We start from the raw sequence: 26,985 nt of genomic DNA, 5'->3' as shown, positions 1-26,985 counted from the left end.
AGACTGAGAGGCAGCTGATATGGGAAAGATGGTGGAGGTAAGAGAGAAGTCATAATTTTCTCCTGATGGTCCTGAAAATGCCCAGGAGCTTCCAGAAGGAAGATAAGCAGCTCCCACACAACCCTATAAAATACTCCCATGGAGGTTTCCATAAGCCAGAGACTGAGGAAGAACTTGTGCTTATTCCTAAGCACCACACCTAAACATGACTTTTAAATCCCTCCCGGGACAGTGACTTCACCACTGCCCTGGGCAGCCTGTACCAATGCCTCACTGCCCTTCCCATGAAGAATTTTTTCCTAATATCCAGCCAAAACCTCCTCTGGCACAACTTGAGGCCATTTCCTTCCTCTTGTGCTATCACTGGGTGTCTGAGAGAAGAGGTCAACCCCCATCTGGCTCTAACCTCCTGTCAGGGAGCTGTGGAGAGTGAGAAGGTCCCCTCTGAGCCTCCTTTTCTCCAGGCTGAGCCTCCCACACCTGCCCCTCATCAGACTTGTGCTCCAGACTGTTCCCCAGCTCCATTGCCCCCCTCTGGACACATTCCAGCACCTCAACGTCCTTCTTTATGAAGATGTATTATCAGAGGAAAGCTCAGGACATTTAACAACATCCCTGCCCACCTTTGTACAGATAGAGATTTCCAATATGGGTACTTTTCAATGTGAAACATTCTTCAAATTTGCTTTGTAAAAACAACCAGCCAACCTCATTCTCCTCGATTCAGCAATGATTTTAGCAAATGTCCCAGTTTTGGAAAAAAAAAAATTAGAGTTTCTGGAGCTATGGAGTCAAATAAGTTTCATTTGTTAGCAAAGAAAAAATAATTTACAGGTAGCTTTGGCATGACATAGAATACACTGGGCAGTCAACTTCTTTTTAAACAAGAAACTTATGCACCTTTTACAGACATTTTATCTGTAAGAGCACATTCTACTAAAAAAACCAACAGTTGTGATGCCAACATTCTAAGTGAAAATAAAACACCAGACACACTGTATAGGAAGTCTAAACATCTGTAACCATTTCTCAGACAGAGCCATGCTGCAGAGGCAATGTGCTAATTACTCCCTGACATACCAGCCTTCAGCACCCAGGAGATGGGGATGAAGGGTAAGACTTGCAACCTGACCTGTGCCATTGTCCAAATATAACTGACATTCTAAGCTGGGTTTCTAGAGGTTTCTCGTGCTTTATCCCAAAGCCACAGATCCTAAGTATCTCACCACTGATAGCCTGGTTAAAAGACAAATAGTTACAATGAACAGAAAAATGCATAAAACAGGAAAAATGGAAAACAAGTAGCTCCCAAAAAGCAGCCACTGTCCAAGAGCGTAAGTGGAAATAAATCCTTTTCAGCAGAGTAAAGAAACGAACTATTCCAGCCTCTGTGTGTCTGGTGACTCAGAAAACAGGTTGGTGAACAGCCAGTTTTTAATCACCATCTTTTTGTTGTTGTTCAGCTGAGTGCCCAGACTTCCAAGTCTCAGGTTTTGTCTGTTAAGTGGCGAATGACCAACGAAGTGCTCCAAGACCCACTTCTGAGAGGCCTGACACGTCCCGTGGAGCTGCAGCACATCTGTGCCCCAGCTGGGGCACTCCTCGGGCTCCTGCTCTGCCAGGGCTCATTCCCTGTTCATGACACAGGTGAGCTTCACAGGATCTTGTCCTCCAGGACACTGGCAACGACGGAAAAGTCCCACAAATGTAAAACCAGCAAGAGTCTGGCAGGGAACTGAGCTCATCGGCGCCTGAACGCCCGTGATATCCTCCAAGCGTTGGGCTCCTCGTAGCGATTGTACAGCGGCTCCAGACGCTGCTGCTTCTTCTGCTTGCTCAGCTTGGTCGGGTCAGAAACCTTGAAGAAAGCTGGTGCAAACTCCACCAGCCAGCGAGGATCAATAGTTGTCACCTCCCGCATGTATTCCTTGGTGGTCAGCACCAGCTCGTGATACACCACCCTGGGAAAAGGGACAGCAGCTCTGGAAACCAGTTTTTCCAAACAAGAAGCAACAAGGCAACAGCTGGAGTTCTAAGCTTGCTCCTTTATCTCCTTCAGCATAAGGCTCCTTATAAGCTCCAATGCAGGCTCCAAAAGGACCACCCAGAAGAGCTATCCCTATTTCCCCCCCTCCTACTTCACAACTACTCTTCAGCATAGAATTCCTTCACTCCACTTAAAACAACCCTTTTTCCCCCTCTTCAACACTCAGTGTTCTAAACTCAATTTCACAATACAGAAACAGGGAACTGCAGATTTCAGGCCTGGCCTTGGCTCCAAAAGTCAGTCTCATCTCTGCATGGGCACTAAGTTTAGCAGCAGAAAGAGCCAAAAGCAGACTTGAAACTTTTCTCACTCTGCTCGTTGCTGAGAAATCAGCAACCTCTGCTCAGATCTTTACTTCACAAACACACACTGCAACTTTCTCTGTTATAAAGTCTGAAAAGAAACAGAAAACTCCATGCTATTGCCTCCCTTACCATTCTGGCTGCCTGTTGAAGAGAGCACTGGATGGGTGGATATAAACTACTTGTTGGTCAATGAGTGTCCGATAACCTTCCTGGGGATCCTTCTTTGCTGCATTCCTGAAGAAGCCACTACAGATGGCCTTCTGCACCCGAACTGTTGCCTTCCCACAGGACACCACATCCAGCTTGTGCCTGCCAGACGAGAGTCAGAGAGAGAAAAAAGTTGGGGTTCTCCAGATTTGGGTGCGGCTACCAACACCAGGTTACCAAAATTTTATTACAACGTAAGAACAATAAGAAGCAAAGTCACTGTTTGTCCTCCTTGAGGTGCTCACCTGTCCATAATGCCCAACATCTGCTTGCGAATGTCCTGTGCCCTGCGTAAGGATCGGGCCTGGATAAAGTTTTCATAGCACCAGGGATTTGAAAACTTGTTATTCTTCCAGGAATTGTACACAGCCAGCAGGGTGAGGTGGTCACCTTCTGTCTGATGGAACTTGGCTTTCTTTTGATCAGCAAGTGCTTGTTTATCCTAACACATAAGACACACAGGAATCAGATATGTACACTGCAGAGACAATCCTCGTGCAACACGAATGACGTCGGGCCCTTGTCACTCGTACCATGACATCTAAATCTACCAACAGAAGATATAAAATGTTGAGTGGTGGGTGACTAAGGACCAAGTGATGAAAATCTAAAGGTCACTGAGACTGGTCTGAGTCAAAAGGAAAGCCTAGAACTGTCCTTGTCAAAGAGAGAGCTCAGGCAGACTCTCCCATGGGTGACAAGGACCTGACCATAAAAGATGAACAATTTTTTTTTTTTACTGAAACGTTTTATTCAATTTCAGTACTCATTTTTGAAAGAACACTTCAAAGTAAATGGCTCATTTATACTGCAGGAAGCATATACACATGTTGAACTAGCTGGTTTTTTTACTGCTCTAGAAATAACTTCAGTTACTCATCAAGAAAGGTGCTGCAGCAGCAGGTTTGAGCCTGCTGACCCACACACCTCTCCCATTTCTCCCATCTCTAAATAAAACATTAATCAAACACTGTAGCTACATGGATCAAAACTGAAGTTAACAGACTACACTGCAGGTGGCCACCACAAGGAAGAAATAATGGATTCAAGAGGACCCTGCTGCTGCTGAATCCCACCACAGTAGAGCCTGTTGCTTGCTGACTTAAAAGAAAACAGCATAGGATAGGGTTTCCATGAAGAAACACTTTCTGTGTATCTGAAAATGCAAAGGCAATCTGAACTCCAGAGTTGGGAATGACTTGGTTTAGGCTGTATGTGTTTACTGGGAAATGCAAAAGAGAATGTAAGACTTCTCACTTCTACCTTCCCATCTGCAAAGAAACCACCAACATCACAGCCTACAGGCCCTTAAAGCAAAAGGCATTTCAGAGAGGTAATGCAGGAGCAAATGGTCTGACCAAGTTACAGGTTTCTTTTGGCCACTCTGCTCACTCTAACCCCTGAGGCAGTCACACCAAACCCATTCAGACTGTAACACTGCTGCTCAGTGCCTCACCTTTGGCCTGTAAAACACGTTCTGCACAGACAGCATGGAGACTATTGTCAACATTTCCTCGCTGCATCCCAGATGGACAGACATGATCAGCATCTTACACAGCATAGGCTCCAAGGGGAACTCTGCCATCTGCAAGAAACATGTTTTCAGGGCACTGCATGGAAAAATCTTGAGTCTCCTCAGTGCAAAAGAAAGCAATGCCTTTTCTTGCATACTTACTTTCCAAAGAAGTGTGCTTGACCCAGAATAACTTCGAAGCATGAAGCAAATTATTTGCCTGTATTTACTATCACAGGAATATCCCAACACTTACAGGAAATTTCTAGACATTAATAAAAGTAACCCCATGAATAAGGAGTAATAATAGTTGCTCCTTAGAAAGCAGAAGGTATGTAATTGTGGTAAATTAAAAGCTACCAACAAAACACAAGAGAATAACAGGAAAAGGAAACCAACAATGCCAGGCAAGGCCTGATACAACTACTCTGTCATCCCCTATATTGGCAACTCAGTGCTAAAAGGTATTTTATTTGGCCTACCCTGCGCCCAAGGCGAGTGAGCAGTCCCTCATCATCCAGAGCTCCCAGGGTGTAGAGCTGCTCCATGGCAGTTATGAGAGTTTCCATGGGGGGAGCATCCATGAAGTCGAAGGACAGCAAATCGTTGATGCCCATAGCCTGAACAGAGGGAGGGGAGAAAGCCCAAGTTAAAACACTGAGAAGGAAGACACCAAGCTCCTGCCAGAGACACAATGCCATCAAACACTGAGGCACTACAGAACTTTAACCAAGTCTGGTCCCATGTCCTCACCCTGACTGCAAGTGCAGTCATGAACACACAGCTGTATGTGTTCATGCACCAGCCCACAGCATTCATCCACCACTCAGCTTTCTGCTCTGGTCCTTTGGTACTGTTCCACACATCTCTCAAGCAAAATGATTCAGCTGAGAAGAAATTGAAGACTTCCCACCCTGTAAATCAGTGTGGCCTGGCAGCTCCACTGGACACTAAGTATGTTCCCAGAAGTGGAATGGCAGCAAGTTTCCCAGCTGCTCCTCAGTTAATCCAGTTTGCAGACTCTTAGAGGGATGGCACACACTTACAGATGCCCAAGTTTGCAGATCTAAACCCACTGTGTCTCATCTGTTAACAACAAATGTACCCTACACAGCCAGTGTTACTGCTCTGAGGATTCCTGTTTCTTCTGCCTCCTGCAACTAACTGTCCTGTGCAGCTGAGACTTGTGATTTAGGTGGATATCCAACATAATAACCCTCAATAAAAATACAGGAGCAATCCCAGAGCCTGAGAATTGCTTTTGCTGAAGCCATCCTTCCAAAATACCTCTGTTCACCAGAATAATACAAAATTACAGCAGTACTTCATGAGACTCAAAGGAAGAGACTCACTTATTGAAACATTTATGTTGGCTTGCTATGAGTTGGTGAAACACATACCTTCAGGGAAAGCACTGTACTGGCCAGATTTGTTCTCTGGATTTCAGGCACATTGGTGGTCAGCATTTCATCTCGATATGCACGCTCTGTATATAACCTGTAGCATTTTCCTGGGCCTGTTCTCCCAGCCCTCCCTGCACGCTGCTTTGCTTGAGCCTAAAGGTAACAAGGCTTTATATCTCAGTGAACAGATGCAAAATGGCACAGGTGAAAAGAAGCACAGTGAAATGATTAATTATCCACAATTTTACTTGTAGTAATAGGAAGATTTTCAGTACAACACAGGAAAGGATGTATTCCTTAGGCACAGCCTCAAAGAGTTAGCAAAAAATGTGATTTTATCATTGCCTCACTTTGCTCCCCTGCTCTTGGATGTCACATTGGCAGGATACACAACACTCAGAGGGGAAGCCAAACACAGAATGCCTACCTGTGAAATTGGTGTCACCACCAGCTGGTCAATCCCAGTCTTGGAGTTATAAACCTTCTGCTTCACAAAGCCAGGATCGACTACATAATATATTCCATCAATAGTCAAAGATGTCTCTGCAATGTTAGTGGCAATGACAACCTGTAAACCACAGTTCAAGTCAGTACAAGTTTTATGTCAGGTTGCCAAGCCAACCACACTGCTCAGCTTCATCCACTGGCACGATATGAGCAGTTTGTTTTATGTGCAACTACTATCATTTAATGTCTAAAGGAGAAATGTGTTCACAGACATGAGAAGGAAGTGCTACCTACAAAGATGGACAGTCTGTAAAGTATCTACCTTTGTTTTAGGTTTGGGCAAAAAGAGAAAAGAGCATGATAAAATACACAACTAAAAGCAAGTGAAAAATGTTAAGTTTGTAAGCAGACTGCACTGACTTCAGGGAGAATTTTTACCTATCACTCAAACACAACCCATATTTAGAGAAGAATCTTCCAGACAATATATCTCTAGATATCCACTAGCTGCTTGGAGGAAATTTACATCCATCCAACAGAAACTGCATTTAGACTTCAGGCTTTTAAATTAACTAAAGTTAATATCCTTTAAAGACAGCATTAAATAACGAACATCCCACAGAGCTTTGCTACACCAGATGCTTTCATACACGTTTTCAAAGGCTTAGATAACTCACCATGTACACAACCAGAAATATGTTCTAAGCTGTAAGTTACCTTTTCTCCAAAGCTATATAATTTAAGCAGTGTAATACACCCCACTACTGAAATGCATCAGCAGAAGATGAAGGCACATGTATATGAAATTACCTTTCTGCTTCCTGGTGGGGCAGGGTCAAAGATCCTGGTTTGCATTTCACTGGGTAAAGCTGAATACACTGGTAGGATAATTAACTCTGGAACATCAGGTCCTAGAGATTTCATCCTTTCATAGAGGATTTCACAGGCAGTGTCAATCTCTTCCTGACCAGTTAGAAACACCAAAATGTCACCTACACAGGAAATAAATTAAAAACATCCACTAAATCAATTCTGTTTAGTATAATTCCTGCATTAACATATTTCCATTCCTCACCCTTTCCACTTAAAGCAGAAGGTCTCCAACTTTTGCTAGCCTCTGGGCAACAATTCTTAACTAGGGGCAACATACTTTCACCCAACTTTTTCAACATTTTATTCTGTATTTGCAAACAAGAGAGGATAGTGCTGACAGCACTTTGCTCATGTTACAAACATGATCCTTGCTCACAGATCCTTGAATCACCAATAACCCAAGACCACTCTCCACTCACCTGGTGGCTCTGTTAAGTGGATCTGCATTACTGTAATCAGACTGGCATCCAAATAATCTGTCTCTGGCTCTTTTGTGTACAGAATTTCTACTGGGTATGTTCTGCCAGGAATTGTGAAGATTGGTGCTTCGTAGAAATACTGAGAGAATTTCACAGCATCCAGTGTTGCTGACGTCACTATCAGCTTCATATCCTGCCTCTTCTGCACTGTCTGTAGCAGGACAAAAAGTTCTCAAGTCATTTATTGCCTTTGGAACAACTAACACATGGGACTTGACTAAAGTCAGAGAAATACAGCCTGTAATATCAGGTCTTTTAATGTCTGAGTAGGGGGGTGGCTCGTTCCAGAATTTCAGATAATTGACTGCTGGGATCCCACTTCAAACCTCTTTTAGCAGCATTACCACAAGAAAGCCTTTGGCAGCAAAGGACAAGCAAAGCAAGAATGCTCCTCTGCTCATCCACCATCATGAACATCCAGGATGGCAAATTCTCATTGTTTCTGCTGCATTCTGCCTGCTTTGTCTTCACACAGAGGCTCATCTCACAAAGATTCAGACTACAAACCCTTATGAGCATTTGCTCTACTTCAGAAGAGACTCTTGGAGAACATGAATGAACCCAGTCTGTATGACCTCACCCCTGCCTGTGCTCTCCTACCCATACATAACATACAGAGAACACTGAAGCAGTAAAAATCCAATGCTACATTACCTTCTTCAGGAGTCCAAAGAGCACATCTGTATGTATGGTCCTTTCATGGGCTTCATCCAACATGATAATGGCATACTGGGTCAGATCTGGATCTATCAAGCACTCCCTCAGTAACATACCATCTGTCATGTATTTGATCACAGTTTCAGGGCTAGTGCAGTCTTCAAATCGAATGGTGTAGCCAACCTAGAAAGAAGAGTTGCACAGAAACTGAAGCTACAAAATTAAGCCATCAGCATTATTAACTCCCAGTCTGATTATTCTGCAAACTCATTTTACAGCCTACAAGAGAACACACACATGGACACACAAGTAAACCAGCTCCAGTACTGATTTCTCCTCTTTTCCTCATGCTTATTTTGGCCTGTTCTTCAACATGGAAATTTACCTCTTGTCCCAAGCAGCAACCAAATTCCTCTGACACCCTCTTTGCAACAGACATTGCAGCCACTCTGCGAGGCTGAGTACATCCAATCTTCCCTCTTGAGGTGTACCCTGCCTCAGCCAGGTATTGGGTAATCTGGGTTGTTTTCCCAGATCCTGTCTCTCCAATAACAATCAGAATCTGGTTGTCATGCACAGCCTAGAAAAGGTCAGAATAGATACACTCGTCAAAATTTTTTAAAACCAACAGACCAAACAAAATCAGCATGGGTCTATCTAGGACTAGATTGAGCTCTTGCTTCAGTTGACCCAAACCAAAAATCATACAAGTATTCTTACTGATCAAGCAAGCAATCTGCTTAATCATCATTCAGCTGACTCATCCCTTGCCCACATGATCCTAGTAACAATTTTGACTTACATCAATAAATATCTGGAGGTTTATTAAACTATACAGATATAATACTTTAAAATAAATACTGTGAACTAAGATTCTGCACTTAAAATGATCAGCTGGCTATTCACCTGTCAACAAGCTAAACCAAGAATATTTAAGTTATTGCTTGCTCAAACCAGAATGCCTTTTCAAGAGTCTTACTTGTATCAGCTGCTCCTTCAGTCTGAAGATTGGGAGACTCTCTCTCTGTTCAATGATGGAAAGCTGGGTCTTCTTACCATAAGAAGCTTTGTTGCCACCAAATGCATGTTTCTTCCACTCTGGGATATCATTTGGCATCATCCCAATACCTCGCATGTTTGCAGCTATTTGTCTTCCATCCACTAGAAAAGAAATAAACAATTTTACCTTTACATCCAGGTTCACACAGCACAGACCCTGATGATCCTGTTCCAACCACTCCATCATCCAAGGCCTTCTATATTTGTGTGTTTAAATGTTTAAGTCACTACATGTATACACCCCACTATTACAGGATATACCTGTACACTTCCCTTGACATTCCTATTTCCACTTCAGTGGAAAAGCATTTCTTCTTTGACTCTCTTTTTAAAGTGTGGCAGACAAACACAGTACCAAGACATTTCTCCTGACTTGCTCCACTACCACAGAAAAGGCACAGTTCCCCTGTGCTCAGACATACCATCAGGGAGAGGATCCACCCAGTGTGTGTTCAGGCCCATGGGGATAGAATCCATCTCTGCTTCTCTCTGGGCTTGCTTAAGTTCTCGCCTCTCTTTAGCTAAAGCACTCTGCATCATTGCAGCCTGGGATAAGGAACCATCTGGATTCTGGAAAGCAAGAAAAAAGTTAAGATCTCAAGTATCACAATTCCTTCAACTTCAATTATCTCTCTGTCGTCGCTGTCCTTCTAGAAGTGTCTTCTAAAGATGCTTTAAAAGATGTTAAATTTTGTCTGCTAGATTTCCAGGATATTTCCATTAGCCTAGGCTCATGTCCTTCCATGGTCATGACTAATATGGAGTATCCTTACACTGTCCAGTCAGAAGAATTATGGGCACAACCAATGAAAAGTTCTTTACCATCTTCAACTTTCAAAAGATAAGAAAAAGCAGAATAGAGAAAGTATGTGCTAACACACTTATGTGAAATGGCATTTCAGTTCCATTATTCCACTTCAATGTCACCAGTCAAGTTAGAACCCAGCTTTACCAGGAAGGAGCTTCAGTTCAGTGGTAATGTTTTCAGGGCTCTCAGTAACGTGCAGGTAGGAAACTGATTGTTAAATTCCCAAATATTTCATTAAATCAAGTACATTGGTTTTAGCCTGGAAACCTCTTACCTTTACTATTTTAATGGGACTCATGTCCATGCTCTGTTTAGTGTGACCTCGAAGGAATGGTGGCTCTTCTTCAACTAACTCAATCTCAAGGTCCTCATCTAAAATCCACAAGTGACAATTGTTACAGAAAAGTTAAACAACTTTCAGGCACATGAAACATTGCTTCCTGTGTATTCTTGACTATGAGGTACTTAAAGAGTTTTAAAAGTGAAAACTCTGCAATAAAAGTTCACAGACAGGGCACATCAAAATGCATCTAATAACACAGCCAGAGCAACCCTAGTTCCAAATGTGTAAGATGATGGCAAATTGTGAGATGCTTCATGGTCATTCATATCATTAATCCCTTTTTGAATCAAAACATATCCAGAAACACAATGAATTTACAACAATAAGACTACTGGGAAATACCTTCTTCATCATCAACTTTAGGAAGAATCCCAGTCTCCTCATCGAAATCAGGAAACTCTTCCTTGGAAAGCACATTAGCTGCAATCATCTGGGAACAGAATGAATAGAATATGAATTTGTCTCCATGAATAAACACAACTCACACCTACAACTCAGTTCTAACACTACCCCCATAAAACAGGAACAAAGGAAAGGTCCTACATTCTGGCACACTGAGTCATCCAGCCTCTGACCAAACACTCCTTTTGTTATTCCAAATAGCACCTGTGTGAAGCAGATGGCTTATGTGGGACTATACTGACAATACAACACAGCCTAAGTGTCAATGGATAAAGATCCCAATCCCACAGTGACATATGGAGGTCCAACCTTCTGCTCCAAGCAGGGCTCATTTCATAACTAGAACTAAGCTAAAAGTCCCAAATCAGAAGACAGCAATTCAGAGGTGAGGTGTAAGTTACACGATCAACCAACCAATCCAGAAGCTGTATTCTAGTTCACGAAACACCCTGGCAATTTTACTGACTGACATCCTATTTCCCTGAAGGCAACACACACCTGTTTTATTTCCCACTTCTCTGGGTCTGAGATGCGGGTGAGGCGTTTCCGCTCCAGGCTGTCGTCCTCCACCTCCGGGGCGTTCACCAGGGACAGGTGACTGGGTCTGTCTGGGTTTCTCATGGAGGTTTCCTCATTGGTTTCTCCAACCAGGTTTCTTCTCCGGTTTGGGTTCAAGTCTTCCCCAGTGTCTTGATCAACATCCTACATTAGATTGATTAATCATAGAATCATAGAATTGATTGGGTTGGAAAAGACCTCCGAGATCATCGAGTCCAACCCTTGGTCCAAATCCAGTCCATTTACTAGATCATGGCACTCAGTGCCACGTCCAATCTGTGTTTAAAAATCTCCAGGGATGGTGAATCCACCACCTCTCTGGGCAGCCCATTCCAATGCCTGATTACTCTCTCTGTAAATCAATCAAATCAGTTCTACCTATATTGCACTTCTCCTCAGCTATTATTAGGTGCTTCATAATGCCAGTAACAGTCCATTCACAGAAAATGTTGTTTTGCAGGCTTTTTGTTTTTTTCAGCTGGCATTGCCAGGTATCCCCAGGCCTGGAGCACTCTACTCTGCCTTGGCAACAGTGGTGATTTAATTTAAAATGAGAAGCTTATCTCCTACTGAAAAAGGAAGACAAACAGCAACAACTTGAGGTTTGGCCTGCCTGTTAGCTATCACATCAAGCCAAACAATTGTTAGGAACATTACATCAAAACCAGGAACTTAGGGCAAATGAGTAAAGTAATAGGTCACTTAAACACAGAGCAGTATCTCGGTTTTTAATTCCCACCTGAACAGTTATGTATTAGTTTCCAGCAAAAAGAATAAAAAATAGCAAAAATATGCATAATTTAAAAAATTTTGGCACGTCCATACCTTCATGCTCAAGCTGGTTTTGGATCCAGTAAAGGATAACACTTTGACCTTCACTCTCTGTCCCTTGCTCACAACATCAGCAACATTGGCAACCCGTCCTTCTCTTCGCAGCTCTGAGATGTGGACTAAGCCCTCCCAACGCTTCCTGGGGGTGAAAAGGGAAGACTTGAGTCATTGCATGTTATTATTCTGGCAGTCCTTCAGATCATTCAGAATCTAGACTTGCTGTCAGTATTTTGCTGTCAACTGTGTATGTTCATAAAGTGTCTTTTCTAATGAGAATTTTATAATTTTCCACTGTCAAATTTCTTTTTCTGAAACGGTCTTTCATTTTGGTGTCAAAGTCCAGCATACCTTCTGGTAGCCTCATGCCCTCTTTAAGTTACTAGCAGAAAAGAGAACTCAGATGGAATAGTACCAGCTCTATCATGAACATCAGAACCTTTATAAATATTTTCCCCTTCCCCCAATAACAAATGGTTGTGTTTTGTCTGAAAACTCTCCACATGAGGTGAAAAAAATATCAAGTCCATCACTAAACCCTCTCACACAGGGGCAAACTGTGGGAGGGGGGCTTGAACTCAGAAATTAGATTCCTGGGAGTTTCAAAGCACCACAGTACCTTAGTCCTTCCAGTTGCACAAAGCATCCAAACTGCATTATACTCGTGACTTTGCCATTGTAAATGTCTCCAATGGAAGGCTCCTCGGGTGGTGGACGGTCTATGTGCTTGTCTCTCCATTTCTCATGGCTCCTCTCGAGGTACTTTTCTCGATCCTTCCGGTCCCTGCTGAGGCTGCGACTCCTGCTCCTTGACCGATATCTGGACTTTCCCCTGCTCTTCTCCCAGGTTCTGGAACGAGACCTCGAGCGAGATCTGTGCCTTCGCTTCCTGTCCCTGCTGCGGCTTCGGCTCCTCTTCCTTTTCTTCACCCTACCAAACAAACATGACACCTTTGCAGTGAAATTCCCCCTCAGGAAAGAGTGAGCAGGCAGGGCCAGTGGCCAAGACCCTCCCCTAGCCACAGCAGACACGGACCGGTGGTCGCTGCCCCTCTGCTTGCCCTGCCTGTCTGCAGTAGGCATCAGAGCTTCGAGCTCTTTCAAGGCATCAGCTGCCACCTTCACATCATCTTCATCCAGCATAGTCTGCAAGAACAGAAAATTGCTCTGTAAAAAGGCTGATAAAAAGCCTTTTTATCGTTAAGGATAGAACACAGAAAGGATAATCACATGGGTATCTATTTAGAAAGAATGAGAGATAAAAAGAGATCAGACCCAATGTGTGATATACAAAAAAAGTAATAAAGCTCTCGTCCATTTCACCACAATGTTGAGATAATTCTGCTTTTATACAAAAGAGAGTTCCATCTTAACGTCTGGAGTTATTACAGAAATACAAAATGCAAGTCCCTCAATAGCACCTGAATATCCAAAATTTTTAACTAGTTTGTAACCCATCACTACTTTGAATTCGTGTAAGAAACGCCAGGTTACAAATTGCATGTGACAAGAGTCTCATATTCCAGATACTCTGCAAAACAGTATCAGCATGGCAATTGTTGTAACAGCTACTCCTTGAACAATGTGCAGTAACACCAGACTTCTGCCTCTTCCACATTTCATTTCTTACAGTTCACTTTTATCCATGCATTAGCAGGAGACACTCATATTAACATGAAAAAAGATTGAAATCAACTGGAAAAAAAAAATTAAATAAAAACTCCTCTAAGTTTTCACATAATCACAAAAGAAATGTGAAATGATGACCTTACCCTGATGTTGGGATTGTCTGGCCTGCAAAGAGCTGGATACAATTCCCTCAATTTTTCTTTCTCGGATTTGGGTTTGACGATCACCTCTGATTTTGAGATTTAAAACAACAACAACAACAAAAAAAACAAACAACAAAAACAAGCAATGAAACTCAAAACTCAGAAGTGCGAGAACAACTGACTCTTGACTTTTCTGCAACTGAATTTAAAGTTCAATTTTCACCTAAATGCAAAGGTTCACACGGTTTCTACAGACATTCGATTCAAGGAGTACCACAAACAAAATTCTGATTATCAGTGAATATGAGAAAGACAAAAACTCTAAGCAGCAGGATGCACACTGAAACAATAAGATTTGCCTTACAAGACTGGAACAGTGACTACCTCAATGTCCCCAAACACTGAACCACTGGCTCTGTGTACCTTTGCTCGTAGATGGTTTCGGTGGAGGCCGCATCGTCTGTATGAGACGCAGCAAGTTACTGATGAGGGAATCCTGAAAAAAAAATAACAAAATACTTTAAGAAATTACTGCAACGCTGGTTTTCATTACTAGAAGGCACGGGTGGGGATTTATTATCAGGAAAAAAAAAAAAAAAAAAGCTCAATTCTGAAGACGCGGGTTGCTTTTTAGAAAGTATCACTGGACTTCGTGTACATCCTGAAAGGGTGTTCCTGAAAATAAACTGAACCTGAAAATAATTATGACAAGTTCCATTTAAGTGACTTTTCTACTTGTCATTTTCAATCACCTATTTAATTCAACTACAGTTACATCTGAGGAAGTGATAAACACAGCATCTAAGCATCATAAGAAGACTTATGACACCTGCCTTCATCAAAAGTTGCTGCTTCCATATTTTATATGCTCAACGTGACAATAAGCAGTTCAAGTGCTCAGGAGGATGCTTTTCAAAGACTACAAAAGTTTTTAAAAAAGGAGGGACGGGGAGACTTGGCTTGATGAGACAGGAATACTCAGAAGCTAATTAGTACATAGTTTTCCAATTGAAGAAAACCCATAATCACTCCTCATAACTCTCTCTCTAAAGTAAAAATCTCTATAAAATATACTAGGACAAGGAAAACACAGGGTTCAGGTCTCACTTACAGTGAACTCAGCACCATTCTTTAGTAGAATTGCTTTAAATGTGTCAAACGTAGTATTTTTCTCGGCAAGGCTGATCACAAACTCGGCTGCGAGGAAAAAGCATTAAGTAAATTAAAATAAATAAGTAAAAGGCAGTGTAAGGGCCAGAAGCTGCTCTGGGACCAGCCAGGCCACTCTGCTGCAGCACCGTCCGGAGGAGCTGCCCCTCAGCCCCCCTCCCCGGGAGCCCAGACCGAAGCACTTCCTCAGGCTCACAAGTTTTTTTTTTGAAGCAAAATTTACCGTCCGAAATCGAAAAGCCCCTTCGCAAAACGCGTCCGGGCCGACGGAAAGGGCTACAAGAACCCTCCCCGGCCGCCATGCCCGGGAAAGCCCCAACAGCCGCGCCCACCGCACTTACCCAAGTCCTTGTCGTTGATGCCCAAGTGATTGTCGAGCTCGGTGCAGACCTTGGAGACCAACGACAGGTACTCGAGCTTGGCGAGCTCCTCGGCCGCCACCACCTCCGCCATAGCGCTGCCCCCCCAGCCCAGCCCAGCCCGGCCACTTCCGGGGAGCGGCGGAAGTGGCGTCATGACGTAACGAGACGTGCGGGGGGCGGAGCCGGCGGGGACACGGGCGGGACATGGCGGCGGGACCCGCACGGGCCCGGTGGGGCATCGCTCACGGAATGGGCACGGGAGGGGTTTGCTGGGCAGGAGGGTTTAACGGACTGCCGGCCCGGCCGAAGCAGCGGGGCTGGGGCGCGGTCGCGTCAAGGGTTTTTCCTTAACGCGGCCGGAAAGGTGCTTTCCCTCCCACCACCCCCCCAGCGGACGGCGAGCTTGAAGGGACCTCGATTGTTGTTTGGGAGCCACGTGCTGGGGGACACAGCGTCTGTAACGCTGCTGATGCCTTTGAGAAAGCACCTTGAGGGTCTCCCTCAAGGGTCACCCTTGAGGAGAAAAGGCAACGCAGAAAGAACCGCGCCTTGCAGAATTTACCACCTAAGGAGTCTTTCTGCTGTGCCTTTAGCAATCGGACGTGCCTGTCTCGTATTGGCCTTTTTAGCCACCAGCGCGCTTGTGACAAACGTGGGTAGAGCCCTTTCCCAAATCTTCGTTGGCGAAGCCCAGCCATGACTGACTGACTGACTGACTGGGGGACAGAGCAGGACAGCGGTGCGAGCTCCCCCGGGGCAGTAACGGTGTGAGAAGTCTCAGCGCGGGCCCGGCTCCTGCCCCCGGTTGCCCCTCGGGCTCTCCCCGAGCCGAACCAGGTGGCCCAGGGCAAGTGCTCTCGACAGGGAGAGCAGGAGGAGGAACCCCCACCCCAGCCCCCCCCCCAGTCACGGCCACCCGTGAAGTGCTCACCCGAAATAAGATGCAGAGGCCACATCTGCTCTATAGAATGTATTATAAATTATACCATGCATCCATTAACAAAATATACAAAGCTGACAGAAATATATCTTAAGCCTGAGCATACAGCATCTAAACCCTAGTAAAAAGTAACCTAAAGGGAACAGCATCTCACACCTGACTTTTCAATCTGCAATAAAAGTGTTCCTCCTCAGATGTTTTAGTTTTGTTAATTTATAGAACACATCAACATTCCAATGACGAAGGTACACACAGAGAGAACATGGGTCCTGCTGAGCCTGACAGATCCAAGCAAATAACCACACTACACTTCAAAGTGTCACCAGCTTCTGCATTGCATCCCTGCCCTGTCCTCCTCCTCGTTCTAGAGCTGGCATTAGTCAAAATACACTCAAAACAGCACATCCAAGTTAAAGTGGGGAAAGTTACAGAAGGATCTTTAACTGGTCCACAGCACACAGTTGTACCGATGTACAGAGATGGGAAACACTGCAAAATAGTTCTACTGTATTTCAAAATAAACATTTAAGAGTGTTATCTTCCACAATCTATAAAAATAGGTTTAAAACAAAAGTGGTATGATACATTTGTTTTCTTGAACTATTTTAATGGTCTCTCTATGGGTACTAAGTCTTTTAAAAAATTCCTACTGATAACGTGGTCAGTCACAATACTGACACCACTTCAGCTACATTGTGACAAAACAGAACACTTTAGTTTGAAGCAGGGGCAATATAAACTATTTTAGGATCACTGGTCTCCTACACTGTCACCTACAGAGGGACTGAACTCTGAGGAATTATCTATGGATACCCCACTGCACAGCAGTGTCTGGTGCTCATTTCTTGTGATTCTTCAGAATCAAATCTCTCTCAGCACACATTTATAAGGGAATTCTTAGATTTCCAGATTAAATATGGGCATCTAAAACAAAATCCTTACAAGAAAATTGGATCCTACAAATGTGGCTATGGAAACACAGAAGCAGCTAGAACCATCAGAGGAGACTGTACACTTGAAAGTGCTTAAGTTAATGCATTTTTCAAACTCTAAAGTAAAGTTACCCAATCCCTGCCTCAAGCACTCTTCCCATTACTAAACATTACCAGAATTTGTACTCCAATTCAGGTCTGGGTTTCTACACATTCTTGAACTTTCTACATGGTATGAACAGAGTAAGACATTTGCACTATACTGAAAAAAAAGATAAAGGTCTTATTTTTAATATTTTTATAAAGAGTCTGTAAAGATTCTTAGAAAGGCCTTTACTACCCTTACACTCCATTTTTAACAAAATATTTTATGTAGGTTATACTTTTCTGTTAGAGATCTGGTTTGCACTATCATTACAAGAGCTGGTTCAATTGCTGGTGGTAAATTCACTCTCCTGCTTCTTTCTGCTACAAGAAACAACAACTTCCCTGGTATTCATCAGTATAACTGCAGTTACACTTTTAGACTAGATTCAAGATGGCTTTTGTCTATGAATAACTTCTTTTTCTTAGAATAATTTGTAAGGTTTAAGTCTGTTACAACACTATCATGCATTGGAAAACCAATTACTAAATCATCAGAAGAAACAACTTGCTAGTTTTGGGCATCTCTTGTAAATTCGTCAGCACTACATTTTGCAACAGTATTTTACACTTATTCCTATTCCAAAGCTAGTCAAAAGTCAACAAAAATGTCCAGCTGCCTAAAAAAAAAAGATTTTACAAACAGTAAAAGGGGAAGCTCTCATCTGGGTGCAAGTTTAGTTCTACAGGATTCCCTGATAAAAGGATTCGGTCTGAAATTAGAGACTTAAAGACTATCCATTTAACTGTGAGGTTCAAATTACAATTGAAATTCTGGTGTCCAGTTCAAGAGATGCCATGACAAGGGCTGTTTGACATTTCCTTGAGAAAAAAAACCTCAAGGAAAAGCCAAAGTTTTAATCACACCTCCAAAGAGAAAGCAGCTGAGGAGCAGCCTTCTCCTGCTGTAGTGTTTAATGAGAGTTTACTCAATGAAGACAATTCCTCCCTTCACCAGGCAGGTTCAGCATCTACTGCTGTACCAGTCACTGTTACTGATCTGCAGTAATTCAGTTACCACTTGAATCATGTTATTGTTGTGTTTCTTCAGCAGCCTCAGGTTTAACTGCCTGTCACAGAATCCCATCTCACACAGGCTGGACAGCAGAGTGGCAGTCTGCTCTTCTGTAGCTGCAGGCTGCTGAAAACAAAAGATAGTAAGATCAGCTGAAAAAAGATAATTTATTATACTGGAACAGAATTGAGGCACAGACACCCTTTTGGCCTCAATTAAGCCATTTATCTTCCCTTTCACTGCTCATTTACAAAGGTGAGTTACTACTCTTACACGATGCTACAAGAGAAATGCTTCCATCCTCATGGCACGGATTTCCCAGTCTGCTGGGCACAACATACCTCAAAGGGATGCCATCAAGCTTGATATTCTACTCTTATGTGAAGTCCTATATAGAATACTGTACATTTATAATGCACAGCTATAAATTTAAGGTTGTGACTCTATGAATAATCTCATAGCATACAGGAAAGACATTTACCTGCTCAATAATGGGTGGTCCAGCAAATAATGCCTTGTAGGCAGAAGCAGCAACGGACAAAGCTCCTTTGACAAGTTCTCCTGCAATGCTGCTTCCTTGAGGGTACCTGTGGAGAGGCCAGGTCTTACTTTAGGGTCAGTTTGTTTCAGCAAAATGCAAATCTCTGCCTGTTGATGTGCCAGCTGTTGGAGAGAACAGCCCCTGACCCACAGGAATCAGCACTGTTTGGGAACTGAGCTATGCAGGAAGCTCATTCCTTTGTGGGTTTCTGCTTTCCATAAAGTGACCTTTTGTAAAGAGTTAAGTGTTCTCACCTAGAAGAGAACATCCATGTGTGAAAGCTGTGCACTGACACATCCATTCAGGCCAGAGTAACTTTCATGTGTTTTCCATAAATTCTAAGTCACTTAATATTCTGCTCAATGTTTTGCCTTATTCCTCCAGTCTCAGTATCTTAAGACACTTAATTTTATAGCTAACTTGCAAATCACCATTTTAAGAACTCTGAAGTTTTCCATAAAACAAACCCCACAGAATTTCAGAAGGATTCAGCTCAACCTTTTCATAAACTTTTGCTTGCCCATTTCCTTGCCAGAGCCTGTAGATCTGTGTCCAAGTAGAAACCAAGATCTTATAAAAACACAGCATTATAAAATTCAGCATATTTCCTTTAAGAAGGGAGGCCTTTCTCCAAACTAATGTCTACATGAAGTCTGTAAGCCAGTGCTTTTTCCTAGGTGCCTAATTTAGCAGTACTCAGTTTAAAACAGTGTTTGTGAAGTCACAGCTTCAGCATCATTACCTTGGGTATTCTGAGAACTTCTGTTTACTAGGGGGAAATTCAGAAGATCCTGGACTGTGACTGTCTTCACCACTGGGTTCTGGAAAAGAAATCAAAAATGTCAACAGTTAATGAGAAGTTAATGAGAAGCTGGAGAGATGCAGCTCATACACATAAATGGAAAGGAGTGGGACTCAGCATAACAAGACATCAAATTCAATACTAGGCATAAGGAACAGGTGATAGCAATAGATGCACTCTTCATTAAGTCCTGTCAATACCTTCTCTTCGTATTTGATTATGAGGAGCAGAAGAGACATTCTCTGAAGCTGGTATGTTTAGTTCCTGGAAGATATGATCCTGAAGAGGTGCAAGATTCCTGAAAACATAAGGCAGAAAAAATTACTTTTACTACTTTTATTCTACATGTACATACACAGGTAAGTCAAGATCAACAGACAAAAGAAAAAAACTTCATATGGTCCCTTCTCTCCCTGTCTTGCACTACTTAAGTCAGTGAGTTCAAAAGTTGCAGAATTTAAGGACATTCACCCCAGTATATGACAAGACTTTTGTTACAACAATTCTGTTTGGACACTGAACTTAAGCACAAGACCCTGCAGACTCTACACCAACACCACCAGCAGCATCCTCATTTCATTGTTGTGCCCAAAGCATACCTTTGTGTCTGGGGTGAGGTGTCCACAGTCTCTGGGGTCAGTGGTACTGCAGCCAGTGTTTGGGAAGTTGACAAAATGTCACTGACCCTGTGGATCTGTGGCTGGCTTCCCACTTCAGGGCTCTCTCCTCCTGCTTCAAGTTCTCCTGTCTTTTCCAAACTGGGCTGAGAAAGAGCTGAACTATACATGGACTCGCCTAAAGGCCGACTTGTGTCAAAGCACTCAGGGAGAATAATGATATAATCCTCTGATGAAGCAGAGGAGCCTTGACTCTGAACATCATCTTTATCTTCCTCTTCCTCACAATTGTCAGCACCACTACAAGGGCTCGTGCTCTCAGCAGATGGTGGAAGGTCCCCTTCCTTCCCTAAGGAAAAAAAGTGAGGTATTACCATTACCCATTTTGTATGGACAACAGAGACAGCATTGTCCCAGCTGTAAGAGACAAGGATTTAGAAACAACTGTAAATCTTTGCTGATGCTACTAATGGTATAATTTGCTTTGTCTGTTGGGGGGAGGGTATAGTGTGAAAGAGTAAGTGATCTTAGTGTTAAGCCTATATAAATACAAATACACTGCTGATATTAATGCTTAAAATAAAAACAGGAATAAGAGCTATACAGGGAACTTAAAGTTTTCAACACCTAAATTACATACATTAGAAACAGGTCAGAAACAGTTATATGTACTGACTTCAAGCTACATGTACAGAATATGGAGGCACCAGTCATGCCTAACATATGAGCACTTATTATATATGGAACCTTTGTGCCTCAATTTCATTTTTTAGAAAAGCAGCTGTTCAATTAGGTGCTTGTTCAGAGCACTGACACCAATTTTCTGATGTAATGATTCTCTTTGTGTAATTAGGATCAATTGCCTAGAACAGCCAGATGGTTTTACACCTTTTTTTTTGTAGCCCTTATAACAGCTTCATCTTCAATTCAAATCTATTTTACTTACCACAGTAATTTTCCGTAATTAGCTCTGACTGATGAATCTTTGCTTCCTTTTTGGAAGTGGAATTAGTATTTATCATAGGAGAGTCTTCATTTATCATATTGCAACTGAAGGAGTCTTGCAATGTTTGTAAAGAGTCTAATAAAACAATCAGGAAAAACAATTTAATGTTATCACCACCTGAGCTGAGCAATCCGTGTCCCATGTCTGACTCCAAACAAGTCAAACCAGAGAAGGCAGCTGACAGTACTTACTCTGAAGGATTTTATTTTTTTTTTGTGGAGGCTTGTGGTCAGGTGCAGCATCCAGGGTCAGAGATCGAATTACAGTTTCACAGACAAACTGAGTCCCACTCATATCTTCTTCCCCTTCCTCCTGGTTCAATGCATGCTCAGCTTTCACCTTCACCATGGAAGATTCCACAGGAAGGCAGTCTTCTGCCACTCCTTGGGAAGGGAAATGTAATAGGTTTTACTATCACCACAAGGCAATGTAACTATAAGAACAATTTTTTAGGCTACCCATGGCTAATATTGACTCTGGGTGTTAATTCTTTCTAAAAATTGAAAGATTTTTGAATTCAGTTCAAGTTGAATGTCAAAGTGATTGAGAAGCATAGGGGGCCACACCTGGAGTGTTTTGAGTGCAGCCTAGTCTATAAAGGGCAAATTGTTAACTCTCCCAACAATTCTAGTGGCAAATTAATTCTAGACAAATTAAGAAAAGCATTTGAAAGGACTTTTTACAAGGGCATGCAGTAATAGAACAACAGGAAATGGCTTTAAACTCAAGGAGGGTAGATTTAGATTAGATATTAGGCAGAAGTTCTTCCCTGTGAGGGTCATGAGGCCCTGGCACAGGTTGCCCACAGAAGCTGTGGCTGCCCAATCCCTGGAAGTGTCCAAGGCCAGGTTGGACAGGGCCAAGAGCAACCTGGGATAGTGGGAGGTGTCCCTGCCCATGGCAGGGGGGTGGTTAGAACTGGATGATCTTTAAGGTCCCTTCCAACCCAAACCATTCCGTGATTCTGCAAGTTGTATTTCTGAATCTACATACATTATGCTCCAACCTCTACATTCAGGAGAGTAGCATCAGGCTACAGGTTTATGAGCCAAACAATCATTTGTTTTTCCAAAGAAAGAAAAGACAGTTGTTAAAATTCTTTTCAGACATCAGGTCTGTTGACTGCACAGAAGTGACAATATCCTCCCTTCACCCCCAAGCTCCCCAGGACTACTGCTTACCAGGAACTAGTTTAAATCCACTCCCCTCATTCTCCTCCTCTATCTGACCTAAGCCAGGTTTCTCCAGCAAGGGGCTGTCATGTGGCAAAGGGGACATGCATGGAGTCATGTCTGAAAAACACAGGGAGCAAAGATAATTGGCACTAAGGGAGTAGGAACCTCCAGGTGTTAACATTTTAAGAAGTTATTCTTTTTAAGGGACTGAAGAAACTCAGTTATTTTGCATGATAATTTGGTGAAATAAACAACTAACTTTGCATGACACTGCCACTGGTTGTGCAAAGAAAGTGGCAGCATTCTTCAACATCTGCAATGTTATGGTCTTGGGGATATGAAGGTGAAAAGAAGCCAGTACTGAAAAATGCAAAGGATAGCTGACTGTGCTCAAAACAGAACACAGCATACAAGAGCCTTACCAACAGGAGTATTGTGTGGCACTCGCTCCAATTCCTGCACAATATTAATGTCCAACAGCTCAAAGGACAGCAAATCCTACATGAAGAAACACCACACAAGTTTCCATCAGCAAACCCTAAAATGGAATCGTTATCTGTACTTGGCAGCCCAGATCCCACTTGGTACAAATAACAGTTTGTTCCTCAGAGGGCAGTTTTGCCACAACATGCACCCATGTCATAGGATGCAGTGCACAAATCAGGGCAGTGAGAGACAAAGCTAAGAACTCCCTTGTCAGGGGCCAGACAAAGAGCCAATGCTGACTCTTTTTTGAGAATCTTAATCTGTCCTGCACATACCTTCCACACAGTGACAGTCCCTGATACCAATTAGAAGAAAACAGCTCTGCCATATATAATGCAATACACTCTTTCTGAAAGTAGAGTGGCCAGTTCAGAGCTCAGAAGCTTTATTCTTATGGATGTCTGCATACCTAGACATCAAACCCAACATGGTTTGCTTTATCTCTATCTGAATTTCAGCACTTTACCTGTGCAGTGAGGAGATCAACAGATGGGATGTAAAATTCTCTCTCACTCGGCAGATTTTTGATCTTTAAAGGAACAGTTGGCAGAGATACTTCAGCCTGCTCTGTGATTTCACCCATCAGTTGAGCACATGCTTCTGTTTTTAAGGAAGCATCCTGCAAAACCAAAAAAACAGTGTCCCAGAAGCCCCTTAGGCAGACAGTAAATAAAATATCAGATAAAATGTAAAGCCCGAATTTTTGTAAGCACTCAAGTTACTTGAAAGAGATTTAAAATAACTCATCTTAGAGGCCAAAAGGACAAGATCTAAGAAAGAGAAATTCTGCAGTGTTTCAGCTGAAAGAACCAGACAAATAGCTAAAGCAGACTGATAACTAATCTCAGGCCTGTCAAAAAGAATAACCATTTTAGAACTTATAAATGCAATGTATCTTGCATTTCTTTCCTATTAAAAATAGAATTTAAAAGCAAACAACTAAAAGAATCCCCTCAAATAGTTAGTAACACTCTGCCAAACAATACACAATGCTCTTTCTCCTAGATAATTCAGAATTTCCCCAATACCAGGTGAGTGACTTGCCTGTTTGGTGCTGGAACTGTTACTCTTCTGACAGGAGTCAGAATCCTTCCAATCACTTTCTAGATACTCAGCAGCTGGAGAGGGATCCACAACAATACTGCACCAGATCCTTGGCCCAAACTGTTCTCCTTTGTGTGACAGTCTCCAGTGAGAAGTATAAGTTCCTTCAATATTAGGAGCTACAAACTCAACTGAAACAGTTCCCACTTGTCCTGATGGAAGGGATGGCACTAACACATCTTTTTTCTCAGAAGATGCCAAGGTCAGATTTCCCCACATAAGTTTCAGCTGAAATATACAACAGAAAAAGCCAAAAATTAACTCCTAGACAGCTCATCATCCCAGAAATCCCAGCTTGTGAATCAACAGGCCAAAGGAAAACCTAAATGGGTCCCCACAGAGAATTCACATGTAAATATTATCTTCCAGAACTATTTTAGTGTGTAAAAGTAATAGCAAAGGCAAGATACCTTTGTGTCTGAGCTCCATTCCACATTGCCAGTATTTTTCATTCGCCAGTGTTTGATAAACTTTGTTCCTGGTTGCAAGTGAGTCCCATCAGGCAAATTCTCATCCACAAATACTGCACTTAGCGTTGGGACAATTGCTTGGAAAGGTTGATTAGGACTCCTGAGATTGAGGAAACAACAGAAAATACACCAAAACTGAAGAAGTTCAGCTGCCAATAACGTTAATCTGACTTTTAAATGCCCTAAATAGAAGGGATGAATTAAAGAAACTAAAACTATACAAGTTTTACACTGTACATTCATAAACCCAAAGGGAATAGGAAATGCAAAGTGATTGCCTGCAAAGGCTGCTGTCTAATGAACCTCAGACTAAGAGCACACAAAGAAAAAAGACCATTGAACATCATAAGTACACAGAATGTACTTGACCTTATGCAGACACACTTAATAAAGCAGGAAGATACAGACTTTTTAAAAACTGGCAGCAATGCTCATTTTTGCTATATGCACATGCATGTGTACCTAATCCTAGGCACTCCCCTTCCTCCTAAACCTAGATAAATCAGTAAGTTTCTGCTAATAACCATCAGTAACTTTTTTCCTTCTCCTGGGAGAGCTCCTCCCAATTAAAAACACTCCACCTTGCAAATAAAAAATTCTCACAGGATCCAATGACAAATCATACTTTGAATGAGCAACTTCATAACCTTCCTCCACTTTAACTTGATCACAAAAGGTCAGACAGCACAACTACCAGATGCTCAGCTAACAACATCTCTTACAGGAAGGTGTTAGGTTGGAGACTCTCAGATTTCAGAGTAGGTGAGCTGCTCGTTTCCAATACATGGACAGAGTTCCACAGATGAATTTTCCTGTGCAATTTTAGCTGCTTTTTGAGCTCTCGGACCTCTGCTTTTCGCTGTTTCTTTTCTGCTCGTAATCTTTGCTTCTCTGCCTTCAGAAATCTTTTGTCCATCTGTTTCTGGAGCCTGCAGAGAGAATAAGACACTGTTATAATACACTGAATTGGCCAGAATTTAGCTTTAGTCAGCAGAGTCTTAGTCTCAAGGGAACACTTCAGGAAATGTCTCAGGCTTCTAGACTGGATACCAAATAATTTCCAAAGAACATCCTCAGAGTTGCTTGTGGAACTAGTTTGAATGGTCTCAGTGAAAGAGCAAAGGCAAATAAATACAGAGTGCTCAAAGAAAAAGCAAGCTTTCAAAGTTTGCTATCCACCTATGACACAAAAGCCTGTATTTTCTATTTTATTATTAAAAATAATAATAAAGATTTGTGACTTAGGCCCTTTAAAAGTACGTCGCTCTTTTGAGCTACACACAATAAAGTTTGAGTACCATGTCTTGTCATCTCTAAAATAAAAGCTGAACATCAACCTCAATACAGGTGTTTCTATTGCTATCAGGACAATCTTGGCAGGTGGTTTTTTTTTACCTGACTTGCTCCAGAGTGGCAGGAAGGCGTGGTGGGAGCTCTGCAGGGCTGTAATTCTCAGCAGTGCAGAGGACGGGCCTGCGCAGCTTTAACAAGACGTGGTTTGGATCGTGGGCGTATGTTCCTGCTTCACACTCTTCACAGATGTTGTAGGCTGGACAAAGGCTGCAAAGCAGAAGAGACAGAATGTTACCAAGAGGCAAAGAATTTCTGCAGAGAAACAACTCTGTGTCACGCTGTAGGCAGTGCCCAAACGACAGCATCTGGTTGTCCAACTTATACATGGATATCTGGAGCCATCTGGAATGCCTAGATGATTCTCTCTCTTCTGGGCAAAACTGCAACACAGTCCCCACTTCCTTCTTGTACACACATTGAAAAAAATTGATGCTTCCTTTAGCAAAATGACTAAAATTGTTGCTACAAGGGACAGAACATTTTACTGAAATCCAGTGCCAGCACCATACTTATGAAAACACAGAGGGTAAGTCAACAAGTACTCAGGGATGCAAAGCAGATGGTCCTACAGGAACAGGACTGATAAAAAACAGGCTCTCATCTCCTGTCAGCAAGAAAAAAAAAAATCCAAAGAAAAACCCTGTTACAATTTCATCCAGACATCTGCCTAGTCCCAAAACACTTACCTTTACAGCAGTTGCCTCATTTGAATAAAACCCTCACTTTTAAACACCTCATTTAAGACATTCATCAATACCTATTTCATATTATTAAACTGACAAGCCAGATCATTAAAAAAAGCATGATCTGCCTTAGTTTCATTGACTCTCAGAGCCAAACAAAGCATTACTGTAGGCTGGTGGTTACAAGGTTTGCTTTTTTGTTCAGTTAACCGAGCAAAACATTTTCCTTTACAATTACTGCATCTTATGTGCAAATAAGGTAAAGAGTGATGGTGAATAGAGCAGGTGTTATAAAGTTCTCTCACTTTATCACCTTTGCTCAGAATAGTATTAATCTTGCTTTTATGCAGATGAAGTCTAGTCACCACAGGAGACATTGGTGAGAAGCATACTGACATTCTGAAAGGCACAGCAGGCTGCTGGTTAGAGATCTAGAAGTCTGTGACCCCAAGACAGTTCCTGAGACTCACCCACAGCCCCTCCA

General features: G+C 42.5%; 2 protein-coding genes across 5 annotated transcripts in view; both read right to left on the bottom strand.

The window, feature by feature from the left end:
• Positions 1-553: 553 nt before the first annotated feature.
• On the bottom strand, positions 554-15,324 carry DHX8 (DEAH-box helicase 8). Its single transcript, XM_027664899.1, has 23 exons — positions 15,213-15,324; positions 14,813-14,898; positions 14,125-14,197; positions 13,702-13,787; positions 12,966-13,075; positions 12,549-12,860; positions 11,927-12,071; positions 11,042-11,245; positions 10,484-10,571; positions 10,073-10,170; positions 9,413-9,560; positions 8,911-9,092; positions 8,317-8,511; positions 7,929-8,114; positions 7,215-7,425; positions 6,733-6,914; positions 5,903-6,043; positions 5,473-5,628; positions 4,555-4,692; positions 4,016-4,144; positions 2,805-3,001; positions 2,482-2,661; positions 554-1,961 (listed from the first exon to the last, which is right to left on the bottom strand). The coding sequence occupies exons 1-23, from the start codon at positions 15,322-15,324 to the stop codon at positions 1,742-1,744; spliced, it is 3,579 nt and encodes a 1,192-aa protein (XP_027520700.1). The 3' UTR covers positions 554-1,741.
• Positions 15,325-16,190: 866 nt separating this feature from the next.
• Positions 16,191-26,985, bottom strand: part of NBR1 (NBR1, autophagy cargo receptor) — a 17,482-nt gene continuing 6,687 nt past the window's right edge. For 3 of the 4 annotated variants that reach the window (XM_027664901.1, XM_027664902.1, XM_027664904.1), the window contains exons 8-21: positions 25,861-26,025; positions 25,188-25,394; positions 24,406-24,565; positions 23,936-24,223; positions 23,358-23,510; positions 22,828-22,903; positions 22,412-22,522; positions 21,422-21,613; positions 21,171-21,305; positions 20,207-20,573; positions 19,808-19,905; positions 19,548-19,626; positions 18,746-18,851; positions 16,191-18,390 (exon numbers count right to left, since the gene is read on the bottom strand). In XM_027664901.1, coding sequence (XP_027520702.1) covers positions 18,214-18,390; positions 18,746-18,851; positions 19,548-19,626; positions 19,808-19,905; positions 20,207-20,573; positions 21,171-21,305; positions 21,422-21,613; positions 22,412-22,522; positions 22,828-22,903; positions 23,358-23,510; positions 23,936-24,223; positions 24,406-24,565; positions 25,188-25,394; positions 25,861-26,025 — 2,314 coding nt within the window. In that variant the 3' untranslated portion in view covers positions 16,191-18,213. The remainder of the gene's footprint in view (positions 18,391-18,745; positions 18,852-19,547; positions 19,627-19,807; positions 19,906-20,206; positions 20,574-21,170; positions 21,306-21,421; positions 21,614-22,411; positions 22,523-22,827; positions 22,904-23,357; positions 23,511-23,935; positions 24,224-24,405; positions 24,566-25,187; positions 25,395-25,860; positions 26,026-26,985) is intronic. The other variant, XM_027664903.1, reaches the window with a different exon arrangement.

This window comes from Corapipo altera, unplaced genomic scaffold (genome assembly GCF_003945725.1).
Source record: "Corapipo altera isolate COAL_440 unplaced genomic scaffold, ASM394572v1 142, whole genome shotgun sequence".
Lineage (NCBI taxonomy): Eukaryota > Metazoa > Chordata > Aves > Passeriformes > Pipridae > Corapipo > Corapipo altera.
This window is presented reverse-complemented; position numbering and strand designations above follow the sequence as displayed.

What these genes read in the sequence shown, in the direction of transcription:
- DHX8 (XM_027664899.1), bottom strand. Translation starts at nt 15,324, where the DNA reads ATGGCGGAGGTGGTGGCGGCCGAGGAGCTCGCCAAGCTCGAGTACCTG. An exon ending in CAGAGGGGCAGCGACCACCG is followed by an intron (nt 12,861 to 12,965) that starts GTCCGTGTCTGC and finishes TTTGTTTGGTAG; the next exon opens with GGTGAAGAAAAGGAAGAGGA. An exon ending in GTTGCTGCTTGGGACAAGAG is followed by an intron (nt 8,115 to 8,316) that starts GTAAATTTCCAT and finishes TCTTCTTTCTAG; the next exon opens with GTTGGCTACACCATTCGATT.